Source organism: Sphaeramia orbicularis, chromosome 8, assembly GCF_902148855.1.
Source record: "Sphaeramia orbicularis chromosome 8, fSphaOr1.1, whole genome shotgun sequence".
NCBI classification, from domain to species: domain Eukaryota; kingdom Metazoa; phylum Chordata; class Actinopteri; order Kurtiformes; family Apogonidae; genus Sphaeramia; species Sphaeramia orbicularis.
This window is the reverse complement of record NC_043964.1, coordinates 7,000,308-7,018,769: the sequence shown is the minus strand read 5'-3', so window position 1 is coordinate 7,018,769 and position 18,462 is coordinate 7,000,308. Positions and strand designations below refer to the sequence as shown.

Genomic DNA, 18,462 nt, shown 5'->3' with positions numbered 1-18,462 from the left:
ATTCATCGCACATTATTTACATTTCTGTATATTTTTATGTTCACTGGATTTATTTACATCTCATCAAATAAAATGACATGATCCTGAAAAGATGAAGAACTGTATTTTACACCAATTATTGACATGTATTGATAGGATTAGTGGATCAATAGGTATTAAACAGTTTAGATCTGTAGATGGTTTAGGTTTTTGGAAAGGGGAAAAAAAAGAAAAGCAAAAAAAGTGCTTTATTGTGTATTTCACATTCTGCTTCCTGTGAAAATAATAAATAAAAACATTTATTAAAAAAAACAAAAGAGCTCCCTGATTATTAATACACTAATCTTAGGTAAATAGTGCATACATGAATCCAAATGTTAAAATACAGCTCCAGTTGTCTCGTATTAAAGGTGAAAAACTTACGTGAAATTCTTGAAAATCAGTTTTACGTAGAACCTGATGAATTAAGAATGTAATAAAAAAAAAATCTTTACTTTTCTTTTAATTCGTTTCATTTTATTTTCACAGTGTTTTATTTGTACTGTAAACATTGACGTATTTGCCTCATACGAAATAATCACTGAAATAAACTTAAAAAAAAAAAAAAAGTTACTTCCTCCTTTCGCTTTCCGTCCGACTCTTTTGCTCCTCCTCGGGATCCGTAGAACTCCATGGCAACGCAAAGTAGCGCCCAAGCTAATCCCAGTTTGTTTGAGTTTCAGCTCCGTTTTCTGCCGTTTTCTTCTGTTTTACTTCATTTAATGACTGAACAGGACGTCGGGACTTAAATTAAACATGTACCAGTGTTAGTTTAACTCCGATAAGAGTCTTTAAAGACGCTTCTGGAGCCTCGGATGGGTGAGATGATGCTAACTGTCCTTGTTCTTCCGTTAAAAAGTAGAGTTTGAAGGATTTTAATCAGATCAGCAAGAATTTCGTGTTGTTATTGAATCTATTTATCGTGTTTACGTTGAAAAAGACACTAAAATACCAACAGCGAACTGAATTTTGATGCTTTAAATCCGTTTAACTGCTTATACTGTACTTTTCTGAACATTAGCATGAGCTTTTTGATATTTTAAAATTTATTTTCTGACATTTTAATATGTATTTTGTGACGTTTTATTATTTATTTTGTGACATTGTGACATTTTAATATTTATTTTGTGATGATTTAATATTTTTTTTGTAACATTTTAATATTTATTTTGTGACGTTGTGACATTTTAATATTTATTTTGTGACGTTTTAATATTAATTTTTTGACATTTTAATTTTTATTTTGTGACGTGACATTCTCTTCTGTACTATTGTATTCTATTGTATTCTATTGTATTCTATTGTATTCTATTCTAGTTTGTCCAACTTCAGATAAATATAAATATGGGACGGTCTGAGTATGAATCCAATGAATCTGAGATGATCTGTGTCTTCATCAGGGTCATGTGACATGTGACGCCGTGGACGTGAAGTGTCCTCTGAGTTAAAGACCATGGAGGTGAGTGGTTCTCCAAGCTCCACCCACTGACCCGTTTACAGTCAGACACATGTGCTGGGTTTGGTCCAGACCTCCTGTCCATATGTGGTGTCTGTGCTCCTGCAGGTCTTGTCCATCTGGCAGCTGTCCGTCCCTCTGCCGGCCATCATGCTGATCACCGTCACCCTCTACATGATCGTGGTGGGGATCGGACTCTGGATCCGGTTCTGTCTAAAGGTCGGTTCTGTTGTCACACAGACGGAACAGGGAGGACGTCCCCTTTTCCTACGTCTTCCTTTTGTCTTCTTCACTTTAAAGGGTTCATATTTGTCTAACCCCACTTTCATTAGTCTGTGGTTCATTTCTTTGTGTATTTGTATTTGCTGAATTTGGTATGTTTTATAACTAGTTACGTTTCTCAACGACAAACGTTTCTCCAACATTTACGCATATAAGATCCAGACTTCCGACAAACATTTCTCCAACATTTGCGCATATAAGATCCAGACTTCGGACAAATATTTCTCCGACATTGACACATATAAGGTCCAGACTTCAGAAGAACATTTCTCCGACTTTTAAACATAGAAGATCCAGACTTCCGATGAGCATTTTGTTGCCAATTCTTTTGAACCTTTTTTCAGGAAGAACTTAACTTTCAATATCTGTCCATTAATTATCATTATTATTATATGGAATAAATGCTTAAAACAGTGGGCTATAGTAAAAAAAAATAGACTTTTGGTCATGTTTATTATGAAAAACAACTGTAAATGTTTCTAATGAAACTTATGAGATTGTAGAAATAAACTTTAAAACCGGAGAAATACAGATAAAAGCAGTGAAAAAAACCCAAAACCCCTCCAAAAAACAGAGACACTCAACAAAAACAAATTAAGTGACACTAGCAGAACACTCCAAAACAGCACTATCACTATTATATACAATTATTTACAAGAATTCACCACTAAAACCGCACTAAAACACTAAAAAAAGTAATAAAAATCTTCCATGTCTCTCTCACAGACTGCACTCTGCTGCTCTCAGCGACACCCACTTCCTCTCCTCCCCCTTAGTTAAGGCAGACCTCTACCCTCATGTGTTCTAGACCAGGGGTCGGCAACCTGTGGCTCCAGAGCCTCCTGCGTCTCTTCCTCCTCCTTGTAGTGGCTCTTCCCTTTACTGTGGTCAAGCCCGCCACTAGCGTTTTTCTTGTGCACTACTCATTTGACAATTACAGTAGATGAGCTGCATGGAGCGAATGTGCCTACAACAACAAAAGTAAGGGCTCATTTATGCTCTACTTTAAAGACGCAGACAGACGGAGGGTTCTGTCCGTCCTTTGTTTATTACTCATGTAATTCTGTCCGTTTTCTGGGAGCTTGCGGATTGAACCCAGACAGAGAATATGGAGCAGTACAACTGGGAACTGTGGAGGCAGTGTTGAGTTTTGAAGAGAATCATTTCCATAAATAGCGATACTTTTCATAGAGCGACTGTATGAGTATGAGTACTGTGTACTTTTGGGGTAATCCTACAACAGATTCCCTTCCAAGGTACAAAAGTGTGTTTTTCGTCTGAAATAGGCTTTAAGACTAAATTCAATAATTAATCAATTTTTTTTTTTCCAATCAGTACCTCATGAATTTGGTATATTTGGTATTAGTACTTCATATACTATTAGCAGAAATACTATGAACTACTTTTACTGTGTACTTTTGGAGTAATCATACTCAAAAATCCCTTCCAAGCTCCAAAAGTGTGTTTTTTGTCTGAAATAGGCTTTAAGACTAAATTCAATGATGAATCAAATTATTTTTTCCAATAAGTACCTTGTGAATTTGGTATTTTTTGTATTAGTACTTCATATACTATTAGCACAAATATTATGAACTACTTTTACTGTGTACTTTTAGAGTAATCATACTCCAGAATCCATTCCACACTGCACTTCTGTTTGTTGTATTCAGTGGTTGTAACAGATAAAATGTAAAAAAAAAAAAAAGATCAAAACTTTTTCAAGTTTATAAGCTCTGTTATTTTTTGTGGCTCCAGATTTTTTTTTTTTTTTCTTGGAAGAGGGGGCAAAATGGCTCTGACTGATAATAAAGGTTGCAGACCCCTGTTCTAGACCAACAGAAAGAACCCAATCTCAGGTCAAAGATGACGTTTAAATTCCTTCAATAGCATAAACTGTTCAATAGTTCCAGTCATTTGAAGAACGTGATGCTGCAGACGCAGTGGTCTCTAAAGGGTTCAGAGGACATTGAATCAGACCTGTTTGCCGTCTTCAGTGGGTCACTTCTGATGATCCTGTCCATCCTCTTGTCTCCTGTAGGACCGCTGTTCCTTCTCCTGTGGTGACTGTTGTCCGGACGTCTCCGTCTCCGAACAGTGTTACAAAATGGCGGAAACCTGCGACTGTCGGACGCCGTCCCTTCGTTCCTGTCTGGTTGATACGTGTCCTTCTCCTTCAGCGTGTCCTACTCCTTCTGTAAGTCTGTCCTCCGTCCAACAGTCTGTCGGTCAACACACTCATCTGTTTTTATCTGTGTGATGGCCGCTGTCTGACGTTTGTGTGTCTGCAAACATTTGAGTTTCCTAAAATATGTGACTGTTGTCCACCAGCGTTCTCTGTAAGTAAGGCCAGATAAGATAAGACTAAGATAAGATAAAATAAGATTAAGATAAGACTAGATGAGACAAGATAAGATTAAGATAACACAAGATAAGATTAAGATAAGACAAGATAAGATTAAGATAAAACAAGATAAGATTAAGATAAGACAAGATAAGATTAAGATAAGACAAGATAAGATTAAGATAAGACAAGATAAGATTAAGATAAAACAAGATAAGATTAAGATAAGACAAGATAAGATAACATTAAGATAAAACAAGATAAGATTAAGATAAGACAAGATAACATTAAGATAAAACAAGATAAGACAAGATAAGATTAAGATAAAACAAGATAAAATAAGATTAAGATAAGACTAGGTAAGATTAAGATAAGACTAACCCCAGCCTTAACCCTAACCCTAACCACACATCGTTAACATTACACAGTAGTTTGTATTCAGCTGTTGTTTTATTGCTGTTCGATAAACTGTTCTTGAATCTGTTCTACTTGATCTGTGTCATCAACCTGATGGTTTTATTTATAAACTTAGATTAAATCTAATTCAGATTTACTTTGTCCAGAAACTCAGAAAATACAGAAAAACATAAAACAAATCATAGCCATCATCCTAAGTAGAAATATACATTATTAGGCTCCGTTTTGGGCTCCATCCACCTCCAGTTCATGTCCAATCACTGTTAAGAACATCAAAAATGACCTTTAAATTCAGATTTACCGTCACAGTTTTTTTTTTGGTCCAGCCGAAACAATATATTCTCTGTTTTTGAGACTATTTGTTTTTGAATATTCTATGGAAATCACTGATACTTTTTTTTTTTTTTTTATAATCATGAACATCGTAATGTGACAACTAGTCCATGTTCTTTTTCTTGCAAAAATGGGACTTTTTTTGTTTAATTATGATTTTTCTCATAATGACCTTGTACATTTTAACATATTGTTAATAGCAAGACATAAACTTATTAGTCGAAATGAAAGTAGAAATATTTGTCATAAACATTGGCTCTGTTTTGGGCTCCACCCACCTGGAATTCATGTCCAATCACTGTTGAGAACATCAAAAATTACCTTTAAATTCAGATTCACCGTTGCAGTTTTTTTTTTTTTGGTCCAACCGGCACAATATATTCTCTGTTTTTGAGTCTATTTTTATATGACGACTATTTATTTATGAATATTCTGATGTCATTGGGTTTTTTTTTAAACATATAAAAAACTGGTCAGAATTCTGTATTTGTGTTGACATTTTTCTCCAGACTTGTTTGGACAGGAGCCCATGTTTAAAGCAGTTCTTGTAGATTCCTGTGTTAATTTTCCACTGATGTGAATTGTGGATTTTTTTTGTTTTTTTTGTTTTACAGTGTGCGACTCTGGACTGCGCCTGTACGTGTCATCCTCCAGAATGTGACTCCTGTAACTGTCTCTGCTTCGAGATCAGGATCAAATAAAAGAAGCAGAAGAAGAAGAAGCAGCAGAGGGAGGTGAACCGATGCCAACGAAGCTCTGGACATCTGTATTTTTTAAAGACCCTTTTCCAGATGTCGTGTTGAAGTTGTGTTCAGATGATGAAACTTCTCCATCACAGTGTCCATATTTAAACACCACGAGGCCGTTTTACATTTAGTCCAACTGACCTTCTCCTCCTTTGACTCTTAAGTGCCTTCTTTGTTCTGTACATGGAGGTCAAAGGTTAAACCAGTGTCTGACTTTGGTTCCAGATGTTTGTTCAAATGTGTCACATCCTCATCTTCTGGAATCCATTAGTCTTTCCGTTAAGGCTGTACAATTAATCGGATTTTAATCATTGTCGCAATTTTGGCTGCCACGTTTTAATTAGCTTGATCGTCGGTTTATATTTCCATTTAAAGTGCGGGCTCTGCTGTAGATCTAATCAAACACTGTCTCATCCAGTAGTCAGCCAACCACCAGGGGGCGAACACACAGTTAAGGCTTCATTAAACTGCATAAAAAACAAACAAACGCACCCTGCAGCGGTGGACTGATGAGAGCCACTCATGTGGAGAGAAGAAGCCTCAGCCCCAGCCTTAACCCTAACCCCTACCCTAAACCTGAACCCAACCCCAAGCCCCAACCCTACCCCTAAACCTGAACCCAACCCCAAGCCCCAACCCTACTCCTAACCCTAACCCTTATCGAAAGAATGAAAACCAACTCTTTTTTTTTTTATTTTATTTTGGATTTGCACCTGAATGATAAAATAACAAGTCATTTTTTTCATTTTCTGATTGTGGATTCTCAGTTGAATAAGAAAAGAGCGAATGATACACAGATTGGGGATCAAAGTCAGATGCTGCTTTGAGGCCAGAGCGTCTTTAATCGACCTCAAACTAAAGACAGTCGCTGGGTTTACGTATAAACCTGAGAAAAGCTGCAGCATCGGCTAAAACCAACCAAACTGATATTTATACCATCTGTTTTTAAGTGTCATAAACCTGTTTATTTAGGTGAAGTCAGTTTTGTTTTGTTTTTTATCCCCGTAGGGACATTCATTCTGTCCATTTACCCATAATACACACAGTACCTAGTGCTAGCGTTACCATTAGCATTAGTAGTGGTGAGTTTCCATTGAAGGCGCTCATTAACTGAATGCAGATCTTCATAAACACAGATCTGTTCACCTCCAGTTTCAGGATGATTCTGTAAAGATCTCAGACTTTGCCCTGAATCAGTTCAATTATTTGTTGAATTTTCCATCACATTTTCTATTAATGTTTAATATTTACTGGTTCTGTGAACTGTTTTTATATGAGTCAAATGTAGAAAGTCTGCCACAATAAACATAAAAAACACTGAAGTTTACAAATGTTTTTGATCTGCAGTGGTGTTGTCGAACCCTGACAGGCGGGAAGGCCCAACCAGGGTTTTGGATGTGGACCCTGACCTTCATTTTCAAGGTCAAACTGTGGTTGAGGTGTCATATTTGGACAGTGATGGTAATCAACATTTTTTAGGTGTTTTCGGGGTCAGTGCATGTAACGGGACAAGAAACAAAACCATAAATTATATGGGTTTTTATAGTACATATATTAAAGCTGCTGATTTAAAGATGTAACAAATTAAGTAAAAGAAAACTATAGCATTTCCTACAAAAACAGGTTATTTTAGCAAAAACACACTGTATTAAACTCAAACTATTTTAATTCAGGGCTCTCAAACTCATTTTCTTTCTGGTTCCACATTCAGCCCGATTTGTTCTCCAGTAAAATAATAACATAATAACCTATAAATAATGACAACTCCAAATTTTTGTCTTTGTTTTAGTGCAAAAACAACCCCATTAAATTATGAAAATACTTACTTTTATAAACTATCCAAACAAAAAAGATGTGAATAACCTGAAAAAAATTAAATTTCTTAAGAAAAATAAGTGCAATTTTAACAATATTCTGCCTCAACTTCTCATTTCTACATGTGCATTCTGGATCAGATCTACAAAGACACTAAACACTGAGGAACAGGCAGAAAATAGTTAAAATTGTGCTTAATTTTCTGTAGACATTTCAGGTTGTTCATATTTGTTCAGGTTATTCACATTTCATTGTTACAGGATAGTTTGTAAATGTAAATAGTTAATAATTTAATGTTATTTTTTGCCCTAAAACAAAGACAAAAATTTGAAGTTGTCATTATTTGTAGGCATAATGTAATATTATTTTTACATCAAACTGAGAAGAAAATATGGAGTCATTATTTTTTGTCGGTTATTCTGCTGTTATTATTTGACTGTAGATCATATTGGTCTGTATGTGGAACCTGAACTAAAATGAGTTCCACAGCCTGGACGATGGAATTTTTGCACTTTGCAAATTCATTCCACAGGCTGGATTGGAACCTTTGGTAGGCCGCATGTTTGACACCCCTAATCTACAGTCAAATAATAACAGCAGAAAAACCTACAAAAAACAATTCTATATTTTCTTCTCGGTTTGATGTGAAAAAAAAAAATTTACATTATGCCTATAAATAATGACAACTTCAAATTTTTGTCTTTGCTTTAGTGCAAAAAATAACATTGAATTATGAAAATATTTACGTTTACAAACTATCCTGTAACAATAAAATGTGAATAACCTGAACAAATATGAACAACCTGAAATGTCTACAGAAAATTAAGCACAATTTTAGCTATTTTCTGCCTGTTCCTCAGTGTTTAGTGCTTTTGTAAATCTGATCCATAATGCACATGGACAAATGATAAGGTGAGGCAGAATATTGTTAAAATTGCACTTATTTTTCTTAGGAAATTTCAGTTTTTTCCGGTTATTCACATCTTTTTTGTTTGGGTAGTTTATAAAAGTAAGTATTTTCATAATTTAATGGGTGTTTATTGCACTAAAACAAAGACAAAAATTTGGAGTTGTCATTATTTATAGGTTATTCTGTTATTATTTTACTGGTTTGGCCCACTGGAGATCAGATCGGGCTGAATGTGGAACCTGAAAGAAAATGAGTTTGAGATCCCTGCTTTAAATAGTTCATTACCCAGGGCAGAGTTACACTGGGGATGGATGGAAAAATGTCCTTGAGCCCATCCTTTTTTTTACCCTGGCAACAACAGTTTGAAGCTCTGTGATTGGACGCAGTAGTACGGCCACATTAATGAAAGAAAAAATGTAACGAATAGTCATAAAATGATGAGAATAGTTCTGGTTCTGGTGACCGGTCCAGGGTGTACCCCGCCTTCAGCTGGAACATTTCTAGACAAAATGTCCAAAAAAATTACGATAACGGTGCAATTATTATTTACGAAACTTTGTCAAAGAAATGAATATATTCATAAATCATGTAAAATTACATAATGAAGATCAAAACAGTTTTTATTAAAATCAGCATCTATGTTTACAGAAATTGTAAAATGTTCTGTTCCTTACAAAAAAATGTGACTTTTTTTGTATAATTAATTCTCATAATGACTTTAACATATTGCTGAATACTAAGATATAAAACTTAAATGTAAATCTGTCGTTATAACCTGTCGTTACCTGACTCTTACTTCGTGTTTGTCTGTTCTGATGTTCTACATGGAATTCATGTCCAGAGACAGTTTGTTTAAGTTTCACAGGTTATGTGAATTGTTTTTTATATCACCAAAAGTATTGGGACACCTCTCCAACTCACTGAACAAAGGTGTTCTGATCACTTTTACAGTCATGCAAAAACTTATTAGACCATCCAAAGTTATCAAAAACAGTGGTTCTGTAATCCAGTCCTAACTCCTGTGTGTATCATGTGACTAAAACAGACAGAAAAGAAAACATGGAATATCTAAAGGCACTGTTTTTGTCTGTACAATGCAAGGTTATTATCGTTAACGAAAACTAAGGAAATGATGAAAACTAGAATTGAAAAAACATTTTCGTTAACTGAAATAAATAAAAATTATAATTAAAAGAAAAAACAATAACTAACTGAAACTGTATTGTGTGCTTACAAAACTAACTAAAACATATAAAAATTATGGATAAAATTCCCTTTGTTTTTGTCTTTGTCAACGTCGGATTACCTTGGTATCCTGTAATGGAAACAGTCTCCAGGAATAGGACCTGGTACCCGAGTCGAGTTGAGCCGGTTCCACGTAGTGGAAACGCGGCACAATGCACTTCTAAAGGAAACGACAAAAACTCCCAGAACCAGAGTCCTAAACCTGGTGGAAAACCTTCACAGGAGAAGTTGAAGCTATTGTAGCTGCAAAGGGTGGAACGACTCCGTGTTAAAGTCACAGATGAAGAACGGGCTGGTGTTCAAGTCCATGTGTGTAAAAGCAGGTGTCCCAATACTTTCGGCCATATAGTGCATTTCCATGTCTCGAACATATTTGCCTGTATTTCAGTGTCTCTGTGCGTAGACGTGGAGGCAGACGGTGAAGATGAGCAGATGGATGAAGGTGATGTCTTCTGGAGGTCGTGCGCCGTTGGTCTCAGCGTTGGAACGCGGAGACGAGAAACTCTGCAGCGAACGCAACAGGAAGGACTGGTATCGGCCCAGTCTGTGGAAGACCTTCACAGCACTTCGAGGTGACGGTCGGAGCTTGTTGTCGTTGGTTAATATGGCGGCCTGGACCCAGAACCCGTCCAGTTTACACATCAGCAGACCCCCGGGACCCCCCTGGAACAACAGCAACAGGTCAAGTCAGCGAGGATCGACCAATGAGAGCACACGACTGACTGAACCTCCTACTAATACGTACAGATGTGCTCAGAAGTGTTCATACTCTGACAGATGTTCCGACATGACAACGACCCAAAACACAAGGTCAAGTCCACCTGTGATTGGCTACAGCAGAAGAAAGTGAAGGTGGAGGAGGGGCCACCTCAGTCACCTGACCTCAGGATCACTGAGTCACTTTGGGGAGGTCTCAAACATGTAGTTCATGCAAGAAAACCCCAAACCTGAAAGGAACTGAAGACGAACACTGGAAAAAATCTAAATCTGACCAAGTGTTTTTGTCTCATTTCTAGTCCAAATATGTCATCACACTTAAAATCAGACAGAATCAGCTAAAGAGGAACTTTTCAGTGAGATATAAGAACTGATTTATAGACAATAGATCTGGAAAATCTGAGTTCAAGAAATCTTACCAAGATAATTTTTACTTGTTCCATTGGCAGATTTTTTTCTTTTGGTTAATTCAAGAAAAGAAAAAAAAAAAAAAAAAAAAATCTGCCAATGGAACAAGTAAAATTATCTTGGATTTTTATCTGGGATTTTTTTTTTAATTCAAGATTTTTGCTTAATTCAAGACTGTTTTTTACTTAATTCAAGATTTTTTCTTCTTCATTCAAGATTTTTTTTTGTTTAATTGAAGATTTTTTTTTTTTTTTTTTGCTTCATTAAAGAATTTTTTTGCTTCATTCAAGATTTTTTGTTTTGCTTCGTTCAAGAATTTTTTGCTTAATTCAAGATTTTTGCTTAATTCAATAATTTTTTTTGCTTAATTCAATAATTTTTTTTGCTTAATTCAATAATTTTTTAAAAATTATTAAATTATTATTAAAAATTAAAGATTTTTTGTTTGTCCGTACAGAGCTGACTGTTGCAGTTTGTCATACTTGTGTATTTTTGGTCATTGAACAGACGAGTGAAAACAGTAAGTTGATAGGACCAATATTTTGCTATGGCCAGAATCACAGAATCATCATTGAAGTGGGTTACCTAGCAACAGATACACAATAGGGCTATGTTGCCCTGGTGTCAGATTTCCTGTGCAGAAACAGACATGTCAGCTGAGAGATTATTCAACTGAAAACGACCGAGGAATTTACCAAGAAAGAAAAAGAAAGGAACTGGATCAGAGGATCTAGAACCATGGTTCCCCAAAGGGTTAACGCACTAGTTCTATTGTAGTAACCTATAAATAATGACGACTCCAAATGCTTCTCTTTGTTTTAGTGTGAAAAAGTAAAATTGCATGAAAATGTTTAGATTTATAAACTATCTTTTAACAAAAAATGGGAATAATCTGAACAAATATGAACTTGAAATGTCTTAATATATCAGTGTAACAGTTCCAATATTCTGTCTGTTATGAAATGTTTGCATTTATACATTAGAATAAACATATAGAAATGATAAACTGAGGCAGAATATTGGTACAACTGAACTTATTTTTCCTAAAAAATTCCAAGTGGTTTATGTTAGTCACAATTTTAAAGGATCATTTGTAGATGTAAACGTTGTCATAATGTAATTCTACTTTTTAATTGTTATTTTACTGGTTGTGACCAAAGTTCTAATAGTTTGGGATTTTTCATTATAGTTTAGTTTTATTGAGTTTTGACTTTTTTTTTTTTTTCTCAAATTCAGTTAGTTTTAATTCGTTTTTAGAGCAGATTTGTTAGTTTTTATTAGTTTTAGTTTTTTTCTAAATGCTTAGTTTTTGTTAGTTTTAGTTTTGTCGTATATTTTCTCTTCTTCGCTGTCATATTCAAATAAATCCCAGACAGGACTCTGCTGTTTTCTCCCAACTTTAGTCTCCGTGTTTCCAGGTAGAGTGGGGACCAGAAGGCGACTGGAAACAACAAGTGACGGACTGTGAATTGTCGTATGGTGCCGCTAGCTAAAATTGCTTGAGCAAAATAAATCAATTTCGTATCAATCCAACATTGACAAAGACATTTACATTTATGCATTCGGCAGATGCTTTTTTCCGAAGTGACTTACAGGGGAAAACCAATCAAATCAATCAATCAAATTTTATTTATATTGCGCCAAATCACAACAAAAGTTATCTCATGACACTTTACATATAGAGTTGGTTAAAACCAGACTCTAAGCCAGTTTACAGAAACCCAACAGAATCCTCCAGGAGCAAACAAAGGGAATTTTATCCATAATTTTTATACATTTTAGTTATTTTTGTAAGCACATAATACAGTTTCAATTAGTTTTTGTTTTTTCTTTTAATTATAGTTTTTATTTATTTCAGTTAACAAAAATGTTTTTTCAATTCTAGTTTTCGTCATTTTGTTAGTTTTCATTAACGATAATAACCTTGGTTCTGACCCACTTCAGATCATATCGGACTGAATATGGAACCTGAACTAACATGGGTTTGACAGACCTGCGTTATTGACTCCTGTTCTAATAAATAAATAAATAAATAAATAAATAAATTCCTGCCGTCATCATGTACCTTTTTCAGGGTTAAAGGTTTTGTACAAATGCTGTCGGTTGTTGATTCATTCCCACAGTCGACTACCAAGGTCTGGAACTCCTGCAGAACTGGTTCTAAAGTTGGAGAAAATAATCAAACAGTATTTCAGATGGTGTCAGGACTGAAGCACCGACCCCCCCCCCCCCACACACACACACACACACACACACACACACATACCAGTCTGTGTTGTGGACTCACCCCCTCCTGGTCCAGAGCTCCAGGCTGCAGCCCAGCATGAGGATCCCACAGAGAAGGTGCGTCCGTGGTCCAGGCAGATGGGCTGGACGTGGTCGGACAGACCAGGCCTGGAGTCCAGATGCAGAACCGCCACATTGGACCCGTTCAGACCGCTCTCGGTGATGTTGACCACATTCAGAACTACGTGGAACAGGTTGGATTGGCTCTGTTTTAGACCCAGACCTAGGACCACGGTCCAGTCAGATGGTCTGGGTGGACTGAGAAGACCAAAGGAACCACAGAATTCAGTTTGGTTCGGCAGAAATGACAAGTTTTAGTTGAGGTTTAGTGTTAGTTTGAGTTTTGAAGGTTTTAATGAAGGAAGACTTGATTTACAGAAGCTTAAAAACATTAAGCCTCTCTGACCCACCATAGAACCAGTCCTCCAGAGCAGATCTGTACATTTGTACAGCTTTAGTGACAGTTTTTGGAGCATTTTAATTTGCTATACATCAGTACAACAGTTATATTCTAAAGTTTAACTAGAAAAGCACTCGGGGAGCGCAGACCTCTGCCAAGGCATGTCAGCACTATGGCTGCACAATTTTGGAAAAAAATAAAATCCCAATTTTTTCCTCTAAAAACTCAGTTTTGGGGTAAAACTACAAAAGACAAAAGAAGTCAGCAAATCCAATTTCAATTTAAAATTGATTAATCGTGAAGCCCCAGTTTGAAACCATGACCGAAAAGGTCATTTTCGGAAGTCATACTATAGTCTTATGAAAAATTCCTTTTTGGACGATGTTAGTCAACACCTGAAAATTTTTTTTAATCAGCCTGAAACACTTCAGGGAGTGTTTATTATGATCTCAGGAACATCCTAAATTACAATTTAGACATGTTTGAAATCATGTCCAAAAAGGTCATTACACGGACTTCTGTGAAAGACCACTTTCACAATTTGGAGGAGGAGCCTACGGTAGCCCAGAGGAGGAGCCTACGGTAGCTGGAGGAGGAGCCTACGGTAGCCCACAGGCGCACAGAGGCATGAGAGAGATGAAATATATTTGATGATTTCCCTTTTTTAAAATCATCCTAATTACAAAATCCAATTTTGATTTAAAATCGATTAATGGTGCAGTCCTAATCAACACTACAGCACCAAACATCCAATCACAGAGATTGAATTCCACCTTAACTGGACCTCTCAGTGGTCAGCTGATTGGTCCAGGGTTGGTGCTGGATCGATGTGTCTCACCTGGAGAAGCAGTCGGCGTCGGTCAGGACTGAATCCACGTCCACCAGAGTTCCCCCGCACACATGATGTCCATTCAGCCGTAAACTGGCCATCCAGGGCCACCCCCCCACCGATGACACTGAAGCCCCTCCCACAAGGCGTGACCTTATCTGGACCTGACCACAGACCACGGCTGGACCGGAAATGGAAGAGTTAAACAGGTCAATTAACACCAGTGACTTTTCCGGGAGGAGTTTATGGGTCATGTGATGCTTTTCCACCATGTGGCACCAACTCAGACTCCACTTCTTCTTTGGTTTTTAGTCGTATCATCTCTGTCTAAATTCAAAGTGCAGTTGAGGACAAGAACACATTTGTCTTAGGTTCTTATAAAGTCTGGGTCTAGCTAACCACTGACTGGTTGGACATAAGATGGTTTTAATGAAACAAAATCAGGATCTTTTCTTAAACCCAACCCAGAGGTTTGGTGTTTTAACGTGTAGTATTATGACGTAGGAACCTAAGCAGAATCATGACAGTCAGTTGAACATCCTCCTCCTGTGGTGTCTTTCACTCTTTATGGTACCTCATCCTCTGAAAGTTGTCCTGTACCTGAAGTCTCTGCCAAAAAGTCCTGATATCCTGAGGTCCAGTCAGGTCATGGTCCAGTACTGACTGAATAAACCCACTATAATAAAAAGTCCAGCTGCTCTAGTCACTGTAGTTGTCAGGAACATCGTCCGTCAGATATCGGACATTCGGTTCCTGGTACCAACATCGACTGGAGTTGAATTTATTTAAACCAGTGTCATGTGGTGGAACAGCACTGTTTTGTGTTTTCCTGGATAAAACAGACACTCACGCTCGTTGGTGGTCATTGGAGGCTTTGTGGTCGTTGGCTGGACAGTGGTTGGAGACGGCGGCAGGCCAGTGCAGGAGATGTTGAGGTCACTGTCAGTCCCATTGGATGTAAAGGTGCTGAGACCTGGGGGGTTACTGGTGATGGAGCTGTTTATCCAGGACACATACTGGGACACTCTGGTGTAGATGACAGGTTTTTGATGGTTGGTGCAGCCAAATCCAAAACTACTGACGCCAACCTGGATCCAACGGCCGTTCTGCTCACCCATCAGTGGACCACCTGGATCCCCCTTAAAGTTTGTTCAATCAATCAATCAATCAATCAATCAATCAATCGACCAACTAAACCACTGACCAATCATCCCATTAATCAACCACAACCCACCCAAATATTCCACCAAAGAAGCTCATCAACAAGTTAACAATCTAACCACAACCAACCAACCCATGAAACATCCCACTGTACAACCAGAACCAAACAAGTCATCCAACCAACATCAACCACAACCTAATAACCAACTAATCAAGCAGCCTACAAACAACCACAACCAACCCAACAATCCACTCAACCACCTCATCAACCAACCGACCATCCGACCAACTGACCAACCGACCGACCAACCAACCAACAAACCATCCATCCATCCATCCAACCAACCAATCGACCATCCAACCAACTGACCGACCGACCGGCCAACCAACCAACCAACCAACCATTGCCCTCTTACATCATGTCCTCCACACTGATTACTTCTACTAAATTGTGAAAATACTCAAACATATATTTGTTACATTTATTTACAAAATGAGTCAGATTATGTCAAATCTAAAGTCACCAATGTCCATCATATATGAAACCACATGCTCTCAGATCTAGAAAGTCTTCAGATGGTGACTGATTTTTTTAATACCAGAATGTGGACATGGTCCTTTTCCTGTGAGATCTTTATAGATCCAGAACATGGTCAATAATGAGTGGGACAGGTATGACGTGGTCACCTGACAGGAGTCCGTCCCTTCTTCATGGAACCTGGTACACATCATGTTATCTGTGACCACATTCACTCCCAGGTGGCATCTACACTGTCGGTTCCCAATCACCTCCACCTCCATCAGGGTTTGTGGTGAAGGACGGGCCACTAAAACAGGAAACATACCTCACATCATTTCAGTGGCTTCAGGCATTAACACAGCTGGGTTCTGGTCAAAAGGTCAGAGGTCGTTCCTGTTTTCGTCACCTACCATTGGAGTGGGTGCCTCTCCGGTCGGTGATCCAAACGGCGGTGCCGCTGTTGAAGGTGCTGTCCGGTGCTGCCAGGCAGACGGGCTGGATGAACGGACCCAGAGGAACCGGAGAACCGAGCTTCACCAGGGCCACGTCATTGGTAGCATAGAAGATGTTGTAACAGGGGTGGATGATGATCTGAGACAGGCTGCGGTTCACCTGGTCTGGGTCGGATCCGTCCAGGGTCTGGACACCAATGGATGCAGAGAGGTCCTTGAAACGCTCGCTGAGGACAAACAGTCCACGTCAAGTCAGAGGTGGTTTGAAACATACAGACAAGGGACACACTGCAACTGTTGTCATGGTAACGGTAAGTGGAATTCAGCGGCATCAGTCTTTTTTCTTTTTCTTTTCTTTTCTTTTGTTGTAAACCTGATATACTTTTAACAGTGTGACAGTTTCATACATCGGAAGGTTCTCAGGGTGGCTGAAGGTCGTGTGTCGGAGAACACTGGTTCAGGTACTTAGTTTAATTCTACAGAACATCATGAAACTGCAGTGAGCATAAACAGGTATTTCTTGAGGTGGTTTGACACCATGCTGGTACACAGAAGAAACCCAGTATCCGATTTCATAGATGAACGCATTAGCATAGAGATGCTAATGAAGCGGCTAGCGTGGATGTTAGCTCCAATGCTAACATTTGAGCCACCTCGGTTACAGCTAACATCTACAAAGTCGTTGAGGACAGTTTTATTTACAAAGATGCACTTTTTCTTTTGTCTTTTTCAAATGTAAAGACGTGATGTATCAATTTTTTACTTTTATTGTGTTTTTTTTAATGTTTTTCTTGTTAGTTCCCGGTTCAACTGAACTGGTTTAGCTCTTTTTTTATGGTTTTTATGGGTTTGTTTTTTTTTTATGTTTTTTTGTTTCAGTTTTTGTCTTTTATCACATTTATCTTTCACATCATCTTTGTCTCGTAGCAGGTTTTGTGTTTTTCTATCTTTTTACTTATATCTAATTGATCTTTTTTTTGTAAATTTTCCCTTTATTTTGCCTTTTATGAATAATTTGCCTCCACAAATAAAATGTTTGGTTCTTTCCAGTGGTTGGTTCTTACTTGAGGAAGCAGTGGGCGGCGGTCAGGACCCAGTGGGCGTTGACGAGTGACGCCCCACATACATGGACCCCCCGGCTCCGCAGACTGACCTGCCAGGGCCAACCCCCCCTGATCCTGGGGTCCACAGAGGATCTACCACAGACTGAACCTAAACCCAGACTCAGTAAAAGGTCAAACGAACGTCAATTCACCTGAAATCTGAACAATTACAGCAAAACATATGTGGACTCACCGTCTGGATGAGACTGAGACTCTGAAAGAAACAAAAGTCATCTGTGAACCCTCTGGTGTCCAGGTGAGTATATTAAACACACTTTAACCCTCTGGTGTCCAGGTGAGTATATTAAACACACTTTAACCCTCTGGTGTCCAGGTGAGTATATTAAACACACTTTAACCCTCTGGTGTCCAGGTGAGTATATTAAACACACTTTAACCCTCTGGTGTCCAGGTGAGTATATTAAACACACTTTACACTTCGACTTATTAAAGGTCAGATTATTTTACACAGTTTGTTTTTGGTCTGGTTCGTCTGGTTGTTTAAATTCTGATCCATTCACTAAAATCATCACATTATAAACAGTGTTAAATTACTGCACTAACAAACATGAAATAACATGAAAAGCAAAAAAATAAACTAAAATGAAGTAAAAACAAACAATAAAATAATTTGGGTGAAATTTAGTCACATTTACTTTTGTAATTTTATGTAATTTTATGTAAGTTTTTATAAATATCAGTAACAGGTTCTTACCTGGAGGAAACGGCATCAGCAGCGTCAGCACCAAAAACAGCCTGTACCGCGGCATCATGGGAAAGTTAAGCCATCACATCTGCTCTGGTATAAATAAGCCTCCTCCTCCTCCTCCTCCTCCTCCTTTCTTTTTCTTCTTCCTCCTCTTCCTCCTTGAGGAATAATAATAATAATGACAAATGTCAAAGTGTTCTAATAGACACAATTAAAACACAAACTTGTACTTTCCTGGGTCTCAGGAGAATATCAACAAAACAAACAATTACAACCGTGGTGATAATTATAATGGAAACAAGAACTAAAACCAG

At 37.7% G+C, this 18,462-nt stretch overlaps 2 protein-coding genes across 3 annotated transcripts; one reads left to right on the top strand and one right to left on the bottom strand.

Annotated features, from left to right (window-relative positions):
• Positions 1 to 620: 620 nt before the first annotated feature.
• Positions 621 to 6,915, top strand: si:ch211-198p11.6 (sperm mitochondrial-associated cysteine-rich protein). Of its 2 annotated transcripts, XM_030140879.1 has the most exons (5): positions 621 to 837; positions 1,419 to 1,477; positions 1,583 to 1,693; positions 3,795 to 3,950; positions 5,462 to 6,915. In XM_030140879.1, the coding sequence occupies exons 2-5, from the start codon at positions 1,472 to 1,474 to the stop codon at positions 5,546 to 5,548; spliced, it is 360 nt and encodes a 119-aa protein (XP_029996739.1). In that variant the 5' UTR covers positions 621 to 837; positions 1,419 to 1,471; the 3' UTR covers positions 5,549 to 6,915. The 2 variants fall into 2 exon arrangements, with proteins under 2 accessions (XP_029996739.1, XP_029996740.1); XM_030140880.1 differs by lacking the exon at positions 621 to 837 and having other exon boundaries at positions 1,355 to 1,477.
• A 9,010-nt stretch (positions 6,916 to 15,925) lies between these two features.
• Positions 15,926 to 18,209, bottom strand: LOC115424155 (prostasin-like). The gene is made up of 4 exons (XM_030141259.1): positions 18,155 to 18,209; positions 17,401 to 17,548; positions 16,295 to 16,563; positions 15,926 to 16,191 (listed from the first exon to the last, which is right to left on the bottom strand). Exons 1-4 carry the CDS (start codon positions 18,207 to 18,209, stop codon positions 15,926 to 15,928), a joined length of 738 nt encoding a protein of 245 aa, XP_029997119.1.
• Positions 18,210 to 18,462: the final 253 nt, after the last annotated feature.

Bases quoted from the DNA above. Each gene is read 5' to 3' on its own strand.
- si:ch211-198p11.6 (XM_030140879.1), top strand. The intron at 1,694-3,794 runs GTCGGTTCTGTT...TGTCTCCTGTAG, and splicing joins GGATCCGGTTCTGTCTAAAG to GACCGCTGTTCCTTCTCCTG. The intron at 3,951-5,461 runs GTAAGTCTGTCC...TTTGTTTTACAG, and splicing joins CAGCGTGTCCTACTCCTTCT to TGTGCGACTCTGGACTGCGC.
- LOC115424155 (XM_030141259.1), bottom strand. From the start codon at position 18,209: ATGCCGCGGTACAGGCTGTTTTTGGTGCTGACGCTGCTGATGCCGTTT. The intron at 17,549-18,154 runs GTAAGAACCTGT...GTCTGGGTTTAG, and splicing joins GCTGATGCCGTTTCCTCCAG to GTTCAGTCTGTGGTAGATCC. The intron at 16,564-17,400 runs GTAAGAACCAAC...GTTTGTCCTCAG, and splicing joins GCCGCCCACTGCTTCCTCAA to CGAGCGTTTCAAGGACCTCT.